At 42.3% G+C, this 20,578-nt stretch overlaps 1 protein-coding gene across 2 annotated transcripts; it reads left to right on the top strand.

Annotated features, from left to right (window-relative positions):
- The first annotated feature begins 516 nt into the window (after positions 1 to 516).
- On the top strand, positions 517 to 19,318 carry LOC118386194 (cell surface glycoprotein CD200 receptor 1-A-like). 2 transcript variants are annotated; one of them, XM_035773718.2, is made up of 7 exons: positions 517 to 981; positions 3,074 to 3,160; positions 3,579 to 3,884; positions 4,016 to 4,270; positions 16,556 to 16,664; positions 16,769 to 16,784; positions 16,898 to 19,318. In XM_035773718.2, exons 1-7 carry the CDS (start codon positions 912 to 914, stop codon positions 16,988 to 16,990), a joined length of 936 nt encoding a protein of 311 aa, XP_035629611.1. In that variant the 5' UTR covers positions 517 to 911; the 3' UTR covers positions 16,991 to 19,318. The 2 variants fall into 2 exon arrangements, with proteins under 2 accessions (XP_035629611.1, XP_035629612.1); XM_035773719.2 differs by lacking the exon at positions 3,074 to 3,160 and having other exon boundaries at positions 520 to 981.
- The last annotated feature ends 1,260 nt before the right edge of the window (positions 19,319 to 20,578 follow it).

The following is a 20,578-nucleotide window of genomic DNA, read 5'->3' as shown; positions in this document are numbered from 1 at the left end:
AACATAGATGTTGAAACAAACACAAATCAACCTGTAATAGAGTGTACTGGGAAAATGATGATGGTCATGGTTTTGGTTTAACACTGGTTTTTAATGCAAGCACTGGGGTTCTTTTAAATCAATGAGTGTTCATTTAACACATGAATGTTACACTGAAAAATCAACAATAGGTAACCCTAGACAATTTGCTGTATGTGTTTTTTGAGTTTACAATCTGATATTTTCTATTACATAATATTAATATTTAATTACAAATATAATTATTTGTGGGTGATAGCACTTTAAAAAAAAAACTTAAAAGAAAGAAGAGCTACCTGTTAGGGTCCATTGGACAAATTAAAATCAGTGACTTGGAACAGAATGACAGTAAGAAGTATGATAACCAGTGTTTTTTAGAGTTTTGGCAGGGCACCTGCAGTTATTGCTGTTTCAGAGACTTTAAAGGCTGTGTGGAACTCTGTGGTCATGTGACAGGCGGGAGAGGAAACAGGCGTCTGAGTCAACAACCGTCACCGTGTGTGGGAGAATGAGAGCGAGAGATGTACAGAGGAAGTAGGGGAAGAGAGAGGTAGGGATTATTTAGTTTATTTCGGGGCTTGTTACAGTAACATCAGCAGTCAAATGTGTAGATCAGGACGGAGACAGAGAGCAGATATCAACTCAGATTTAGAGATTGTAGGAAAGAGAAGAGAGCATTGAGACAGTTTAAACAGTACAGTTATAACACATTGAGACAAGAAGAGACAGAATGGAACAATAATACAGCCAGTTTTAGGGTTCAGGGATAACGGTATCGTGTCCAAGGGGGAGTTTAGGATTTTGTTTTTTTGGGGGGGGGACAGGTGGAACGAGCAGCAGTGTCTTGAGGAGTACATGAGTATTGTCAGGAGCCATATAGAACAACCAGAGAGATGGGGAAGACATGGATTATAGGAGTCATCTCTCTCCTGGCTGTTTCTGCAACCTGGAGCTTAGAAACAGGTTTGAGAATCTCATCACTTCATTTTGTTTATCCGGCTGGTTTTGGTTAATTTTGAGTACCGTGTAAAGCAGTGGTCACCAACCTTTTCTGAGTCAAGATCACTTTTCTGAATCAAAATGCAAACCGCTCTGTTTAAAAAAAAATTACGACTTAATAAACGTAAGCCTATTCAACATTAACCGAATAAATACAGTTCTGTAGCAACAAGGTTTGTGCAGTAGGCTATAGGCCCAATATATTACCACTGCATATTGGCTATGCTTGAATTGCCCTGCCAATGTTATTCTTCTCAGACTGTTTTGAAATTATATAAAAAAATGTAAGGCATATGATCATTCTGGTAATATATAATTTGTTGTATTATTATAATTATATATATATATAGTTTTTTTTACTGAACTAATGGCCTTGCTCTAATGGTCAGTCTGAGGGGAGGGAGCAGCAGTGTGGCTGCCTGTCACCTGACCCATCGTCCCTCTGATCTACCTCCGCTGAGAAAAAGGGACACAGTCTTCAAACTGATGGCAAAACTGAAGTCACACTGCATTATGTCTGCATCACGCACCAATTCATGTTGTTACTCCTATGACCAGAGAAAGTGAAATATTCCTCGATATTAAACAGACACAAGCTGCTAATAATAACAATGCAAGCTTATTAGAACACTTTTTTATACTCCTTCATTGTAGCTGCAGTGGTGGTTGTAGCGTGAGTGGAAATAGGGAGAACATGCATGTTATGGCTTAAATTGTTGACAATGCTGAATAACAACTTAAACATGAACTTACTCATAAAACCAGCAGTCTCTCTCTAGTCATGGTTTTAGTATTTTTTTTTTAAATCTCACAGTATCAACTTTGCTGTGCATCCAATGCTTCTTTTTACAGTCTATGGCTCAAGGAAACTGTGCAGACACAGTGATCTGAGCTATCTAATTGGCCAGTGGTAGGCCTGTAGGTGCACTTAATATACTCTCCACCTACCGCCAACAGTGCAATTTTTTATTCCTTTTTTAAATCGGTAGTCAATTATTTGTTCTGGGTCTTTTACAAAAATGTTTGGTGATCGACTAGGAATGCTTTGGAGATCAGTTAGTGACCACTGTGGTAAAGGGTTATATTATTCATAAAACATTCAAAGCATTTATCTATAGATACCCTAAATAGATATGTTTATATCATACAGTCAAAATGTTTATTTTATGACCAAAGAATACGGATCAAAAATAGATGTTTTATATTTTCCTACTGCTCTGACTAAGGAGTCCCCCGTTCTAAATTGTATACTCTGTTGGCTGCTGGTAGAATCCCCAAGGGCTCTAGATTTCTATGACATGTGTATTGAGAGTTCTGTTCTGACTACTCTGTTGTGGTCAAACTGAAGACAAAGTCAGTGGAACAGATTTGGGTGATTATATAAAGATGTTTTAAACAAAAGGTTCCATTGTTTTCTACCACGGGAAGGAACATGCGGCGTATCACACGCTAGAGACTAGTGTGTGTTGGTGTGGCATGGTTTACTGATTAACTAACATATTTTCCCCTGTATTTGAGAGGAAATTGATTTGAGGCACATTAGGGGGTAAGTGACATTACTAATCAGGGCTTCTGGAACCACCACAGAAGTTACATACTTGTCTAAAGTAAACATCAACAAGCATGAAAGAGCAGTGTGGGACCCAGAAAATATCCCACTTCAGAAACTTCATTAACCCAGCAGTCATCCTCCCATGATATCACATCTTATGTATAACATTGGGAGCTGTTTTAAGAGCGGAACGCTTTATGTGCTGCAATTGTTTTTAAAGTAAAAGACTTAACTAACAAACTGAACTTTATAATAATGACTATACACCTCCAATTTTTCAACTATCACTCGTTTGTAAGACAGACACATTTTATAAGACATCTGCTTTCATGTTACTGACAACCCACTTTTCTTCCTCAAGACTGTTTTGCTGATCAACTAAGACGTGCTTTTCTATTGATTGAACTTACACTTGATGAAATCCTGTTTAACTGATGATGTTTGAATGCTTAACATTTTGCTAACATGATCTGCCACTAACATGCACTTTGATCATTCTCTCAGGATATAACCACAACATTTCTGTGATCTCTCACACTTCCCCTTTCCTCACCTCCACTGTGCCTCTGGGCCTACAACACGGAGTCATTGGTAAAACATATATATTTTTTAAAACCAAACCTGTTTAATCGCCACTATGAGCCTGCATTAGCATGTTGCCACATTTTTGGTCAGAGAGAGAGATAGGGCTTTATGTTTTAGGAGAGGAGAAAGAGGAAATGAGTCATAAAAGTTTCCTGTTCCTTGGAATGAGGCCTGATAGTCTGCGTGACTATGAGAGATAGGTCTGAATATCCGACATAGCCACATCAAGCTCTTCTAGATATTGTATGTGTTGTAAAAAGATAATGATACATACACGTAGGCCTATAATAATACTCATACAACTGTATCACACATGCATTTGATATGAAACCATTTATTCATTTACCGTCCATTTATCCAAAAGTCATTTTTATTTAAATAAGTACAATTCTTTGAAGTAGTTATTTTAATACTATTTCTTTAGCTGCCAGGAGTGAACATTTCCACCTGGGGAATAATGCCATCTTAAAGTGCAGCAATAAGACTTGGAGTGAGATGATCTACACCATCTGGAAAATACAACTGGGTGGAATAAAGTGTCAAATATCATCTAGTAATGATAACCAAAATCTGAACACATGCAATGATGGAAAAGCAATGCTCAACACATCCAGGGGTGAATCCTTCCTGCAGATTCCAGGGTTCTCAAAGAGAGATGAAGGAATCTACCACTGTGAGTCGGTGTACAAAGCAGGAAGCTACGCCTCAAACATTGATGTATCACTAATAGGTAAGAAACCTTCATAGATCTGTACAGTTTAGCATGACTTCTGTGTGCTTTCATTTCTCTATATTGCCAAATACAAAATACATGCGTTGTTCTCAATTTGCCTATTTCCCCCCTCTTCCCCCTGTATGCAGCCCCTCCCAATGTGTTTGCCTGGCTAGAGTGGGAGGGCAGTAGGCAGGTGGCTGTGTGTTTGGCTGAAGGGGGGAAACCAGCTGCCTCCATCTCCTGGAGTGAAAACTGGAACTCTACTTCAACCACCACATTGAACCTAGATGGCTTCAACAAAGTAGAGAGTCGATTGGTCCTGCCTGAGGGGATCGCTACGGGCAACCTGACTTGTGCTGTCATACATCCCTCCTGGGAAGAGGTGCATATGGTGACACCAGGTACAGAATGACTATTCAGAATTTAGAAGGACACTGTATTTAGAAGGACACTCTGACTAATATATCACTCTTTTAGAATAGGAGTGAACATCAGCTTTTTTAGTGAATAAAATCCTTCAGGGTCTATTGACAAAGTTTACTAGATTGAATGTAAATAAAATAGGATGGGATGATGGTAACACACTGGGCACAAGCTGGTTGAATCAACGTTGTTTCAGAGTAATTTGTCAACGTATTGTGACGTGGAATCTACATGGAAAATACATTGGATTTGAAAAAAGTAATCAACTTGTTTTGAGGGTGAAATTTCAACTAAAGAATCCCCAAGGGCTCTCGTCATCATTGTAACCAATTTTCAACATAAACAAACATTGTATAAAATATGTTGAATATGTACCTTTGAAACAATGTCAGATCTTCAATGTTATGTCCACTATCAGAAAAAAAACTAAAGGCTGGGCAGCACCTAGTGCAGAGTTGATCTATCTAACATCTATTCATTTTGTCTCCCATCCAGGGTTTTAACCAAACCCAGGCCTGCTTAAGCTTTGATATTTGCCATTGACTACTACCAATGTGCTTCTGTGAGAATGATTATAAGGAGATCTCTCTTAATAACAAAATATTTTCATTGTTGATATCAGTCATTCCAAAGGACAGGTGTGACAAAGCAAATTAAATGTAACCATACTTTATAAGTCATACACTGTATCATAAAAAATTACATTTAGGCCTTATATATATTGTATAGCATTTGCAAAGTCATCAACAGCTATTGTTTCAATGCAACCCAGCGTTCAACGAAAAAGAGACAATACAAATAGGACTAGGGTTTCAATCTTGGTTTGACTTCAAGTTGAATCATTAATGTGTTGGATTCACATCTCCATCTCAACCAAAAATCAAAGTTAAAGAATATGACTATATCAAATTAAACTTTAAGTGCACTTTCAATAAAGTTTGATTAGATTTAGTCCTATTCTTTAACTTCGATTCCTGTTTGAGTTGAGATGGAGACATGAACCCAACATATCAATTATACATTTGTAGACCTACTGGAATTAAAGCCAGACTAAGGGCACTATTCAATTTGTAAAGCTGAAGCGTTATCCACTCTGCGCTAGATTGTTTAAATGTAATTTCCCGATTAAGCCAACATATGCAGTGTTTACTGTGAGTGCAATCTCAGCTAAAGTGGGAACATTGCCTCTAAATTTCAATCGCGCTGTAAAGCTGAACTTCCACAATGCGGATTGAATAGAGTCCTAAGTCAGTGGCACAAAATATAGACTGCCTTTGGTAAATATTCTGACCACTTGACTTTTTCCACATTTTGTTACGTTATAGCCTTTTTCTAAAATAGATTAAATAAAATAAAATCCTCTGCAATACCCCATAATGATGTAGCTAAAACAGAAATGTATTAAAATAAAAAGTATTCAGACCTTTTTCTACGAGACTCAAAATTGGCGATTCCTGTGTCCATTGATCATCCTTGAAATGTTTCTACAACTTGATTGGAGTCCACCTGTGGTAAATGCAATTGTTCGTACATAATTTGGAAAGGCACATACATGTCTATATGAGGTCCCACAGTTGACAGTGAATGTCAGACAGAAACCAAGCCATGAGGTCAAATGAATTGCCCGTAGAGCTCAAAGAAAGAATTGTGTTGAGACACAGATCTGGGGAAGGGTACCAAAACATTTCTAAAGCATTGAAAGTCCCCAAGAAGACAGTGGCCTCCATCATTCTTAAATGGAAGAAGTTTGGAACCACTAAGACTTCCTAGAGCTGGCCGCCAGGCCAAACTGAGCAATCGGGGGAGGGAGGGCCTTGGTCAGGGAGGAGAGGGGACCAAGATCCCAATGGTCACTCTGACAGAGCTCTAGAGTTCCTTTGTGGAGATGAGAGAACTTTCCAGAAGGACAACCATCTCTGCAGCACTCAACCAATCAGGCCTTTATGGTAGAGTGGCCAGACAGAAGCCACTTCTCAGTAAAAGGCATATGACAGCCCACTTGGAGTTTGCCAAAAGGCACCTAAGGACTCTCAGACCATGAGAAACAAGATTATCTGGTCTGATGAAAGCAAGATTGAACTCTTTGGCCTGAATGCCAAGCATCACATCTGGAGGAACCCTGGCACCATCCCTACTGTGAAGCATGGTGGTGGCAGCATCATGCTGTGGGGATGTTTGTCAGTGGCAGAGACTGGGAGACTCGTCAAGATCGAGGCAAAGATGAACGGAGTAAAGTACAGAGAGATCCTTAATGAAAATCTGCTCCAGAGCGCTCAGGACCTCAGACTGGGGCGAAGTTTCACCTTCCAACAGGACAACGACCCTAAGCACACAGCCAAGAAAAAGCAGGAGTGGCTATGGGACAAGTCTCTGAATGTCCTTGAGTGGCCCAGCCAGAGCCCGGACTTGAACCCGATCAAATATCTATGGAAAGATCTGAAAATAGCTGTGCAGCAACACTTCCCATCCAACTTGACAGAGCTTGAGAGAATCTGCAGAGAAGAATGGGAAAAACTCCCCAAATACAGGTGTGCCAATTTTGTAGCGTCATACCCAAGAAGAATTGAGGGCTGTAATTGCTGCCAAAGGAGCTTCAACAAAGTACTAAATATTTAATTTTAAAAAATGACATTTTTGCTTTGTCTTTATGGTGTATTGGGTGTACAGTAGATTTATGAGAGGGAAAAAAACGATTTAATCAATTGTAGAATAAGGCTGTAACCTAGCAAAATGTGTAAAAAAGTCAAGGGGTCTGAATACCCCTCAAATGATGCGTTGACAACCAAACACAATTCACTTTTGCGATACAGTAAATAGCCTATTAAATTGTTGACAAGTTAACAAATTATATGTTGGATTTACGTCCCCAACTAAATCAAAAATAATAGTTAAAGAATAGGATTAAGCCAGTTGCTCAGATGAAACTATTTATTCTTGAGATTTTCTTTAAATCAAATCAAATGTTATTTGTTACATGCGCCGAATACAACAGGTAGACGTTATAGTGAAATGCTTATTTACAAGCCCTTAACCAACAATGCAGTTTTAAGAAAAATCCCCCCACCCACCCACCCACACAAAAAATAAACAATAAAAAGTTACAAATAATTAAAGAGCAGTAAAATAACAATTGCGAGGCTATATACTGTATAGGGCGTACCGGTACAGAGTCGGGGGGGCACCGGTAAGTCGAGGTAATTCGAGGTAATTGAGGTAGTATGTACATGTAGGTGGAGTTATTAAAATGACTATGCATAGATAATACCAGAGATTTGCATTGTAAAAGAGGGGGGGGCAATGCAAATAGCGGAGAGAACAGTCTATGACTACGGTGGCTGGAGTCTTCCTCTGACACCGCCTGGTATAGAGGTCTTGGATGGCAGGAAGCTTGGTCCCAAATCAAATCAAACCAAATGTTATTTGTCACATACACATGGTTAGCAGACTAGCAACTACCTTATACACAACTACCTTATACACACAAGTGTAAAGGACTGAATAAGAATATGTACATTAAAATATATGAATGAGCAATGGCTGAACGGCATAGGCAAGATGCAGTAGATGGTATAGAGTACAGTAGATACATATGAGATGAGTAATGTAGGGTATGTAAACATTATATAAAGTGGCATTGTTTAAAGTGGCTAGTGATACATTTATTACATACATTTTTTCATTATTAAAGTGGCTAGAGATGAGTCAGTCTGTTGGCAGCAGCCACTCAATGTTAGTGATGGCTGTTTAACAGTCTGAAGGCCTTGAAATAGAAGCTGTTTTTCAGTCTCTCGGTCCCCGCTTTGATGCACCTGTATTGACCTCGCCTTCTGGATGATAGCGGGGTGAATAGGCAGTGGCTCGGGGGGTTGTTGTCCTTGATGATCTTTTTGGCCTTCCTGTGACATCGGATGATGTAGATGTCCTGAAGGGCCGGTAGTTTGTCCCCGGTGATGCGTTGTGCAGACCTCACTACCCTCTGGAGAACCTTACGGTTGTGGGCGGTGCAGTTACCGTACCAGGCGATGATACAGCTGACAGGATGCTCTCAATTGTGCATCTGTAGAAGTTTGTGAGTGCTTTTAGTGACAAGCCTTCTTCGCGATGCTGTCTGTGTGGGTGGACCAATTCAGTTTGTCTGTGTTGTGTACGCCGAGGAACTTAAAACTTACTACCCTCTCCACTACTGTCCCATCGATGTGGATAGGGGGGTGATCCCTCTGCTGTTTCCTGAAGTTTGTGAGTGTTTTTGGTGACAAGCCTAATTTCTTCAGCTTCCTGAGGTTGAAGAGGCGCTGCTGAGCCTTCTTCATCACGCTGTCTGTGTGGGTGGACCATTTCAATTTGTCCAGGAATTAAAACTCTCCACCCTCTCCACTACTGTCCTGTCAATGAATATAGGTGGCTGCTCCCTCTGCTGTTTCCTGAAGTCCACGATCATCTCCTTTGTTTTGTTGACATTGAGTGTGAGTTTATTTTCCTGACACCAGACTCCGAGGGCCCTCACCTCCTCCCTGTAGGCCGTCTCATCGTTGTTGGTAATCAAGAGGGCCACCATTGTTCCTGTTCCCAAGAAAGCGAAGGTAACTGAGCGAAATGACTATGTACTGGGCCATACTCACTACCCTCTGTAGTGCCTTGCGTTCAGAGGCTGAGCAGGTGCCATGCCAGGCAGTGATGAAACCAGTCAGGATGCTCTTGATGGTGCAGCTGTAGAACATTTTGAGGATCTGAGGACCCATGCCAAAACTCTTCAGTCTCCTGAGGGGAAATGTGTTTTGTCATGCCCTCTTCACAACTGTCTTGGTGTGCTTGGACCATGTTTGTTTGTTGGTGATGTGGACGCCAAGGAACTTGAAGCTTTCAACCTGCTCCACTACAGCCCCGTGGATGAGAATTGGGGCGTGCTCGGTCCTCCTTTTCCTGTAGTCCACAATCATCTCCCTTGTCTTGATCATGTTGAGGGAGAGGTTGTTGTCCTTGTACCACATGGTCAGGTCTCTGACCTCCTCCCTATATGCTGTCTCGTCGTTGCCGGTGATCATGCCTACCACTGTTGTGTCATCGGCAAACTGAATGATAGTGTTGGAGGCGTGCCTGGCCGTACAGTCATAAGTGAACAGGGAATACAGGAGGGGACTGAGAATACACCCCTGAGGGGCCCCCGTGTTGAGGATCAGCGTGGCGCGGATTTGTTGTTACCTACCCTTACCACCTGACCCATCAGGAAGTCCAGGATCCAGTTGCAGAGGGAGGTGTTTAGCCCCAGGGTCCTAAGCTTAGTGATGAGCTTTGAGTGCACTATGGTGTTTAACGCTGAGCTGTAGTCCATGAATAGCATTCTCACATAGGTTTTCCTTTTGTCCAGGTGGGAACGGGCAGTGCAGAGTGCAATAGCGATTGCATCATCTGTGTATCTGATGGGGTGGTATGCAAATTGGAGTGAGTCTAGGGTTTCTGGGATAATGATGTTGATGTGAGCCATGACCAGCCTTTCAAAGCAATTCAAGGGCTACAGACGTGAGTGCTACAGGGCGGTAGTCATTTAGGCAGGTTACTTTTGTGTTCTTGGGCACAGGTACTATGGTGGTCTGCTTGAAACATGTTGGTATTACAGACTCAGATAGGGAGAGGTTGAAAATGTCAGTGAAGACACTTGCCAGTTGGTCAGCGCATACTTGGAGTATACGTCCTGGTAATCCACCAGGCCCTGTGGCCTTGTGAATGTTGTCCTGTTCAAGGGTCTTACTCACATCAGCTTCAGAGAACGTGATGACATAGTCGTCCGGAACAGCTGATGCTCTCATGCGTGCTTTAGTGTTACTTGCCTAGAAGCGAGCAAAGATTGTCTGGTAGGCTTGTGGCACTGGGCAGCTCTTGGCTGTGCTTCCCTTTGTAGTCTGTAATAGTTTGCAAGCCCTGCCAGGTGTAGTATGACTCGATCTTAGTCCTGTATTGTGGCTTTGCCTGTTTGATGGTTCGTTGGAGGGCATAGGAGGATTTCTTATAAGCTTCCGGGTTAGAGTCCCGCTCCTTGAAAGCGGCAGCTCTACCCTTTAGCTCAGTGCAGATGTTGCCTATAGTCCATGGCTTCTGGCTGGGGTATGTACATACAGTCGCTGCAGGGATGACGTCATCAATGCACTTATTGACAAAGCCAGTGACTGATGTGATGTATTCCTCAATGCCATCTGAAGAGTCCTGGAACATATTCCAGTCTGTGCTTGCAAAATAGTCCTGTAGCTTAGCATCTGCTTCATCTAATCACTTTTCATTGACCAAGTCAATGATGCTTCCTGCTTTAATTTTTTCTTGTTAGCAGGAATCAGGAGGATAGTATTATGGTCAGATTTGCCAAATGGAGGTCGAGGGAGAGCTTTGTAAGTGTCTCTGTGTGTGGAGTAAAAGTGGTCTAGAGTTGTTTTCCCTCTAGTTGCACATTTAACATGCTGATTTATGTTTCGCTGCGTTAAAGTCCCCTGCCACTAGGAGCGCCACCTCTGGATGAGAGATTTCCTGTTTGCTTATGGCCGTACACAGCTCCTTGAGTGCGGTCTTAGTGCCAGCATCGTTTTTGGTGGTAAATAGACAGCTATGAAAAATATAGATGAAAACTCTCCAGGTAGATATTGTTGTCTACAGCTTATCATGGGATACTCTACCTCAGGCGAGCAAAACCTCTACTTCTTTAGATATCGTACACCAGCTGTTGTTTACAAATATACATAGACCGCCACCCCTTGTCTTACCAGAGGCTGCTGTTCTATCCTGCCGATACAGTGTATAACCCGCCAGCTGTATTTTATTTATGTTGTCGTTCAGACACGACTCGGTGAAACACAAGATATTACGTTTTTTAATGTCCCGTTGGTAAGATACACATGCTTGTAGTTCCTCCACTTTATTATCGAGCGATTGTACGTTGGATAATTGTACCGATGGCAAAGGCAGATTAGCAACTTGTCGCCGGATCCTCACAAGGCACCCCGATCTCTTTCCGCGAAACCTCAGTCTCTTTCTCCTGAGAATGACGGGGATGAGGGCCTGTTCGGGTGTCTGGAGTAAATCCCTCCCGTCCGCCTCATTAACCTGTCTAGGTTAGGGGGCAGTATTTTGACGTCTGGAGGAAAAGCGTACCCAAAGTAAACTGCCAGTTACTCAGGCCCAGAAGCTAGGATATGCATATGCATTGTAGTATTGGATAGAAAACGCTCTACATTTACATTTAAGTCATTTAGCAGACGCTCTTATCCAGAGCGACTTACAAATTGGTGCATACACCTTATGACATCCAGTGGAACAGCCATTTTACAATAGTGCATCTAAATCTTTTTAGGGGGGGGGGGGTGAGAAGGATTACTTACCCTATCCTAGGTATTCCTTGAAGAGGTGGGGTTTCAGGTGTCTCCGGAAGGTGGTGATTGACTCCGCTGTCCTGGCGTCGTGAGGGAGTTTGTTCCACCATTGGGGGGCCAGAGCAGCGAACAGTTTTGACTGGGCTGAGCGGGAACTGTACTTCCTCAGTGGTAGGGAGGCGAGCAGGCCAGAGGTGGATGAACGCAGTGCCCTTGTTTGGGTGTAGGGCCTGATCAGAGCCTGGAGGTACTGAGGTGCCGTTCCCCTCACAGCTCCGTAGGCAAGCACCATGGTCTTGTAGCGGATGCGAGCTTCAACTGGAAGCCAGTGGAGAGAGCGGAGGAGCGGGGTGACGTGAGAGAACTTGGGAAGGTTGAACACCAGACGGGCTGCGGCGTTCTGGATGAGTTGTAGGGGTTTAATGGCACAGGCAGGGAGCCCAGCCAACAGCGAGTTGCAGTAATCAAGACGGGAGATGACAAGTGCCTGGATTAGGACCTGCGCCGCTTCCTGTGTGAGGCAGGGTCGTACTCTGCGGATGTTGTAGAGCATGAACCTACAGGAACGGGACACCGCCTTGATGTTAGTTAAGAACGACAGGGTGTTGTCCAGGATCACGCCAAGGTTCTTAGCGCTCTGGGAGGAGGACACAATGGAGTTGTCAACCGTGATGGCGAGATCATGGAACGGGCAGTCCTTCCCCGGGCGGAAGAGGAGCTCCGTCTTGCTGAGGTTCAGCTTGAGGTGGTGATCCGTCATCCACACTGATATGTCTGCCAGACATGGAGAGATGCGATTCGCCACCTGGTCATCAGAAGGGGGAAAGGAGAAGATTAATTGTGTGTCGTCTGCATAGCAATGATAGGAGAGACCATGTGAGGTTATGACAGAGCCAAGTGACTTGGTGTATAGCGAGAATAAGAGAGGGCCTAGAACAGAGCCCTGGGGGACACCAGTGGTGAGAGCGCGTGGTGAGGAGACAGATTCTCGCCACGCCACCTGGTAGGAGCGACCTGTCAGGTAGGACGCAATCCAAGCGTGGGCCGCGCCGGAGATGCCCAACTCGGAGAGGGTGGAGAGGAGGATCTGATGGTTCACAGTATCGAAGGCAGCCGATAGGTCTAGAAGGATGAGAGCAGAGGAGAGAGAGTTAGCTTTAGCAGTGCGGAGCGCCTCCGTGATACAGAGAAGAGCAGTCTCAGTTGAATGACTAGTCTTGAAACCTGACTGATTTGGATCAAGAAGGTCATTCTGAGAGAGATAGCAGTAGAGCTGGCCAAGGACGGCACGCTCAAGAGTTTTGGAGAGAAAAGAGAGAAGGGATACTGGTCTGTAGTTGTTGACATCGGAGGGATCGAGTGTAGGTTTTTTCAGAAGGGGTGCAACTCTCGCTCTCTTGAAGACGGAAGGGACGTAGCCAGCGGTCAGGGATGAGTTGATGAGCGAGGTGAGGTAAGGGAGAAGGTCTCCGGAAATGGTCTGGAGAAGAGAGGAGGGGATAGGGTCAAGCGGGCAGGTTGTTGGGCGGCCGGCCATCACAAGACGCGAGATTTCATCTGGAGAGAGAGGGAGAAAGAGGTCAGAGCATAGGGTAGGGCAGTGTGAGCAGAACCAGCGGTGTCGTTTGACTTAGCAAACGAGGATTGGATGTCGTCGACCTTCTTTTCAAAATGGTTGACGAAGTCATCTGCAGAGAGGGAGGAGGGGGGGATTCAGGAGGGAGGAGAAGGTGGCAAAGAGCTTCCTAGGGTTAGAGGCAGATGCTTGGAATTTAGAATGGTAGAAAGTGGCTTTAGCAGCAGAGACAGAGGAGGAAAATGTAGAGAGGAGGGAGTGAAAGGATGCCAGGTCCGCAGGGAGGCGAGTTTTCCTCCATTTCCGCTCGGCTGCCCGGAGCCCTGTTCTGTGAGCTCGCAATGAGTCGTCGAGCCACGGAGCGGGAGGGGAGGACCGAGCCGGCCTGGAGGATAGGGGACATAGAGAGTCAAAGGATGCAGAAAGGGAGGAGAGGAGGGTTGAGGAGGCAGGATCAGGAGATAGGTCGGAGAAGGTTTGAGCAGAGGGAAGAGATGATAGGATGGAAGAGGAGAGAGTAGCGGGGGGAGAGAGAGCGAAGGTTGGGACGGCGCGAAACCATCCGAGTAGGGGCAGTGTGGGAAGTGTTGGATGAGAGCGAGAGGGAAAAGGATACAAGGTAGTGGTCGGAGACTTGGAGGGGAGTTGCAATGAGGTTAGTGGAAGAACAGCATCTAGTAAAGATGAGGTCAAGCGTATTGCCTGCCTTGTGAGTAGGGGGGAAGGTGAGAGGGTGAGGTCAAAAGAGGAGAGGAGTGGAAAGAAGGAGGCAGAGAGGAATGAGTCAAAGGTAGACGTGGGGAGGTTAAAGTCGCCCAGAACTGTGAGAGGTGAGCCGTCCTCAGGAAAGGAGCTTATCAAGGCATCAAGCTCATTGATGAACTCTCCAAGGGAACCTGGAGGGCGATAAATGATAAGGATGTTAAGCTTGAAAGGGCTGGTAACTGTGACAGCATGGAATTCAAAGGAGGCGATAGACAGATGGGTAAGGGGAGAAAGAGAGAAAGACCACTTGGGAGAGATGAGGATCCCGGTGCCACCACCCCGCTGACCAGAAGCTCTCGGGGTGTGCGAGAACACGTGGGCGGACGAGGAGAGAGCAGTAGGAGTAGCAGTGTTATCTGTGGTGATCCATGTTTCCGTCAGTGCCAAGAAGTCGAGGGACTGGAGGGAGGCATAGGCTGAGATGAACTCTGCCTTGTTGGCCGCAGATCGGCAGTTCCAGAGGCTACCGGAGACCTGGAACTCCACGTGGGTCGTACGCGCTGGGACCACCAGATTAGGGTGGCCGCGGCCACAGAGAGGAGAGAACAGGGATAGACAGACACATAGTTGACAGGCTACAGAAGAGGCTACGCTAATGCAAGGAGATTGAATGACAAGTGGACTACACGTCTCGAATGTTCAGAAAGTTAAGCTTACGTAGCAAGAATCTTATTGACTAAAATGATTAAAAATGATACAGTACTGCTGAAGTAGGCTAGCTGGCAGTAGCTGCGTTGTTGACACTACACTAATCAAGTCGTTCCGTTGAGTGTAATAGTTTCTACAGTGCTACTATTCGGGGGCTAGCTGGCTAGCTAGCAGTGTTGTTTACGTTACGTTGCGTTAAAAGAACGACAATAGCTGGCTAGCTAACCTAGAAAATCGCTCTAGACTACACAATTATCTTTGAAACAAAGACGGCTATGTAGCTAGCTATGTAGCTAGCTACGATCAAACAAATCAAACCGTTGTACTGTAATGAAATGAAATGAAAATGTGATACTACCTGTGACTGCGACCGGGTTGTTGAATTCGATTCAGTAGACGTTGGCTAGCTCTAATGTTTCCAAAACTTTTAAAATAATGTTTGTGAGTATAACAGAACCGATATGGCAAGCGAAAACCTGAGGAAAATTCATCCAGGAAGTGGCATTCTTTTGAATTGAGTGTTTTTCCATTGAAAGCCTATCCACCATATAAATGGATGGGACCTAGATTGCAGTTCCTATGGCTTCCACTAGATGTCAACAGTCTTTAGACATTGTTTCAGGATTTTTTTCTGAAAAATGAGTAAGAATGAGACCATTTTCTGAGTGGTCGCTCGAATGAACAAGAGCTTTTTGCGCGTGCGACCGGGAGTGCGCCCCCCATTCTTTTTCCTTTGTATTGAATACGCTATTGTCCGGTTGAAATATTATTGATTATAAAGACAATAGATACCCTGAGGATGAATAGTTTGACATGTTTCGACAAACTTTACCGGTACTATTTGGATCTATTCGTCTGCCTGTTGTGACCGCCATTGAGCCAGTGGATTACTGAACAAAACGCACCAACAAAACAGAGTTTTGTGTATATAAAGAGGGACTTTACCGAACAAAACAAACATTTATTGTGTAACATGGAGTCTTGTGAGTGCAACCATAAGAAGTTCATCAAAGGTAAGTGATTCATTTGATTGATATTTCAAACTTTTGTGACTAATCTACTTGGCTGGAAAATGTTTGTATGCTTTTGTAAGCAGGGCGCTGTCCTCAGATAATTGCATGGCATGCTTTCGCCGTAAAGCCTTTTTGAAATCTGACACAGCGGCTGGATTAACAAGAAGTTAATCTTTAAGCCGATGTATAGCACTTGTATATTTTATGAATGTTTATTATGATTATTTCTGTACTTTGAATTTGGCACTCTTCAATTTCACCGGATGTTGGCCAGGTGGGACGCTAGCGTGGTTGCATTGTCAATCAAACACTATTCAATATAACTATACAGTAAATACATAGCATACAGTTAAGGCTGTCTTACAAACTAATGTAGTTCTAACAGTATTTATTCAACCATAAAATGAGTAGTACATCCATTGCCTACTGTAGCCTAACTATAAATATATTCTTACGTAATCATAGAACTCATGCATGATCGAGATAGCATGCAAAGATTACAGGTCTGTGGAGATCTTCCCAATTGCTATAATAATCTGGGCAGTATCTCAAACAGCAATAATCATTTGCACTGTGTACTTTTGTATAAATACAAAATATCTGACATTGTATTCCCATTTAAATGGTTGAAAGTGATAACACATTTAGATGACAACTAAACCAAAAATTAGCCATTGTTTTTCCATTGGAATTTAGTTGTGCTTTTAGATGGTTAAAAGCATAGTGATAACACATTGGGTATTCATCAAATTTATGGCTGTCTTTTTGAGTGGGTGAATACATCTTTGAAATCTCATTGATCAACATCTCAACCAAATATTACCCAAATGTCCATGTTGAAATTACGTGGTGTGCCCAGTGGGAAATGTATTCTGATTCTGATTATTTATAATTTTCTCTCCCTGTCAGGAATCGTCATACCCTGGAGATTAGTCATAATCTCCGTGGGAACTATAAGCTTCATCATGGCTATTCTGGGGTGTTTATACTTCACACGAAAACACCCCTGCAGAATTAGGTATGAATATTCATTATTCTAATGATTTTGATCTTTTATGATAAAAATGATTTGGTTCAATGTTATTGCTTGTATAATAAAGAGCTTTATCTGTGTATTCACAGCCCCAAGGCTCCTCAGGTATGTATGAGCTATATCCTACGTTGTGTTACGTTACATTACCTTAATACCTGTATGTTTTGCGTAGATAGCAGTTTACTGTAAATAGTGATGAGTCTCTGTTTCTCTCCCAGTCACAGGACTATGTGGAGGAAGTAGAACCCTACGCCAGCTATATACAAAGTGCCAATTTAATCTACAACTCCTCTGCAGAACTGTTCACATAACACACACACCTCTGCACGCCACGCTGCGAACTTTGAGGTTGAAGAAAATGATCCAGTAAACAGGGGAATGATGGAGGACATGACACAGGGCTTCTGTTACAAAAGGAAAACCTCACAGATCTGATCACTCCTGACTGACGTGAGAAAATGGCAAAAAACATACATTTCTACAACCGAAGAGATGTGGGCAGATGAGGGATGATCTTTCCAGTTTAGCATTTTCACAATTTGCACAATGAGAACTATGACTTGCTGTGTAGTCAGCACAACTGTATACCACTGCTCTCATAACACACGTTTGACTGTTCCCACACTCCTGCCATCTGCAAATCATGGGGAAGAGTGCAATTTTGATTTTAATCAAAATCTCAATTTATATAATACTGATGTGTAATTACAGTGTTTTTGTTGAGTTTATATTTATGATTGAATTTAAATATCAAGTTTGTTATATAATAAAAACAGATTCGTTACATTTGAAACCTACATCCAGAGTTAATGGGGAAAGGATTTGAAGCACACACAACATTCTCTGTGGTTACATTCATGAGACAAGAGTTTGACTCTGAGAACTAAGATAACAACTAAACTTTTGAATTTAATCAATTGCTTTTGAGTCGGAAAACGTGTGTTTGCAGTGGTGGAAGTACTCAAATGTATTAAAACTAAATAGTAAAACTAAAGAAACCTTAAATAGAAAACGACTCAAGTAAAAGTGAAAGCCACCCAGTAAAATACCACTTGAGTAAAAGTCTAAAAGAATTTGGTTTTAAATAGACTTAAGTATCAAAAATAGAAGTAAAAGTATTAATAATTTCAAATTGCTTATATTATGCAAACCAGAGACACACGCCAACAATCAGACATTCATTTACAAACAAAACATTTTTGTTTAGCGAGTCCGCTAGATCAGAGGCAGTAGGGTGTCAGGGAAAATGTACGGAGTAAAAAGTGCATCATTTTCTTTAGGGATGTAGTGAAGTAAAGGTTGTCAAAAATATAAATAGTAAAGTAAAGTACAGATACCCCCCAAAACTACTTAAGCAGTACTTTAAAGTAGTTTTACTTAAGTACTTTACACTACTGTATGTTTGTTTGTTTGTATCGGTCAATTTCATAGGATGTTACATGATACAGTATACTCACAGACAGAATGGGGTACCCCAGACACAACATAGGGTCTATAAATCTGAAACATCTGTCTAGAAAGTTTTCTCATCACCAAATATGTGAGTGAGAGGAAGTCCAGTCACGGATTGTGAGGGAGGTTGGAACTAACTGAAACTGGGCCGACATTCTGCAAATGTTCTCATTGATGAAACATCTTTCTGTTCCTAAAACTAGAATATGTTAAGAACACAGTGCACTAAGTTTAATAGACTTGACGTTTTGTCAAAGTTATTTTAAAATTGCGTTGTTTTAAAGGAGTGCTGGGTCGAATTGGGTTTGCACCCACGCACACTTCACAATGGAGGCATTCCCTAATGGAAATATGCAAATACATGCTACAATGCACCAGTAGGATCTCGCTAGCTCGTGCATGACTTTGTCCACCTCATTGCTTGTTCTGCCCACTATGTATCATTTGCTCCCACTGTAAACAACACAGATTAACTATCTTGGGTTAGTTATCAATATCGTTGGCATACTGTTGAGTGCTTTCCATAAAGCAGGGGATGTGCACCCTCTGCTGGAGAATATAGGTGAACTAATTTTATGAGAAAGAGGGTATGTTAAGGGCTGCATTCCAAATTCAAAGTAGACAGCCCTCAGCCCTTGAATTAAGTTTTACATCTTCACATCCGAGTGTACCTTAAATGTCCCTTGCCCAAGTGACGACGAGTGATGATCAGAGAAACAACGTCCATGGTGGAAATCTTGAAATTGAGCATAAAAACAACCAACCTAAAGCTATTAATGTACCTAGCAAGCTAACGTAGCTAGCTAGCACTCCTGTCAGCTAGTTGGCTAGCTAGTTTTACAGTGATTTATTCTAATAGTTTTCAGAATTCCCCAAAATCCATTTATGAAGGTAGCTACGTTTTACAGGGTCCTCACTAGGAGACAAAGCCAATTTGTGAACACAAAAATCAATGTAATCTATACATTTCTTTTGCAAGCTATCTAAATTTGACACTTCGCAGTATGACACGTTTTTATACATTTTATAAATGTTATTTCATTTATTTTATTATATTATTTATTTAACCTTTATTTAACTAGGCAAGTCAGTTAAGAACAAATTATTATTTACAATGACGGCCTACCTCCTGCGGGGACGGGGGCCAGGGATAAAAAATAAAAAATAAATACAATTTAAATATAGGAAAAAACACACATCACAACAAGAGAGACAACACAACACTACATAAAGAGAGACCTAAGACGACAACATAGCAAGGCAGCAACACATGACAACACAGCATGGTATCAACACAACATAACAACATGTGACTACAGTTATCATTAAAATGTAGGTCATGGCAACCCCACAAGCAATCAAAGTTCTTCACTCGCTACCTCAGGCTAAATCGAGGATTCGAGGGGGCAACGTTAGTGAATTGGACCTCCACTTAAGATGGCAATCAAACTGCATCCAGATTCCCCAAAGCATCTAGCGCAAGGGCTGAGGGGTTAAAAATTACGTGCTTGGACTGCAGCTCTGTTTTCCTTTCCACAAAGACGTTTTCTATGAGTTCACCTCTTTCCTAACCACAAATATCAAAGAAGAAGGACAGGGGAATACAATAATGTGAAAACTCATGGTGGACTTTCCTCCATCTTGCTTTCACAAATGTTGTGATGTTAGAAACCCAGTTATGACAGATCAAGGGAGTAGTGTAGGAGACTAGTAAAGGAAGTCCAGTATAAGTAGGCTTAGTGATACAGAGTGCATTAATCAAAGCAACATATAGGTTGAATCTATAGCGTGGCTCACCTAGGATTTGAAACAATCACCTGCTGAATATCAGTCCATATGATCCATTTTGATGAGCATGGACCTTGAATTGAAGCATGTTTTGGTTAACATACTTAAGCTGTAGGCTATTATGTGATTTGTGATTAATGCTGACTAAAGAGGGAGCTAAATTTATCTATTTTGACAGAGGTTCTATTTTTTACCTGCTAAGGATCCACATTATTGGCTATTTACATCTTTGACAGTTACTCTTTGTCTTCCGCTCTTTAGTATTAAAGAAGCTCCAAAATATGAATTGATTCAATCTTGAAGTTGCAGAAAATTGTCTGCCGTTGATTGTTGCCATTGATGTTATAAACGTAAGGATACAAAAGTTCTAACGATGTTGATTTAATCCATCTTTGCATCCATCATTGATAGGATACGACAGTTCCTGGTGATTTTGAGAAACAGCTAAGACCGGTTCACAAAACGAAAGTATCTCCAATCCCGCTCTCACCTTACTGTATCTCATTCAAATAGATTTGTGCAAAGAAAATATTTTGCATAAACACGTAATTCAAACCATTCAAACCAACCACGCAAACCACAAACATCTCATCTCTCCCAGGGTGTGTGTGTGGTGTGGTTGGTAGTTGTATCTCAGGGGTCAGTATGATAGCTATAGC

Source organism: Oncorhynchus keta, chromosome 7 (genome assembly GCF_023373465.1).
Source record: "Oncorhynchus keta strain PuntledgeMale-10-30-2019 chromosome 7, Oket_V2, whole genome shotgun sequence".
Taxonomy (NCBI): Eukaryota; Metazoa; Chordata; class Actinopteri; order Salmoniformes; family Salmonidae; genus Oncorhynchus; species Oncorhynchus keta.
This window is presented reverse-complemented; position numbering and strand designations above follow the sequence as displayed.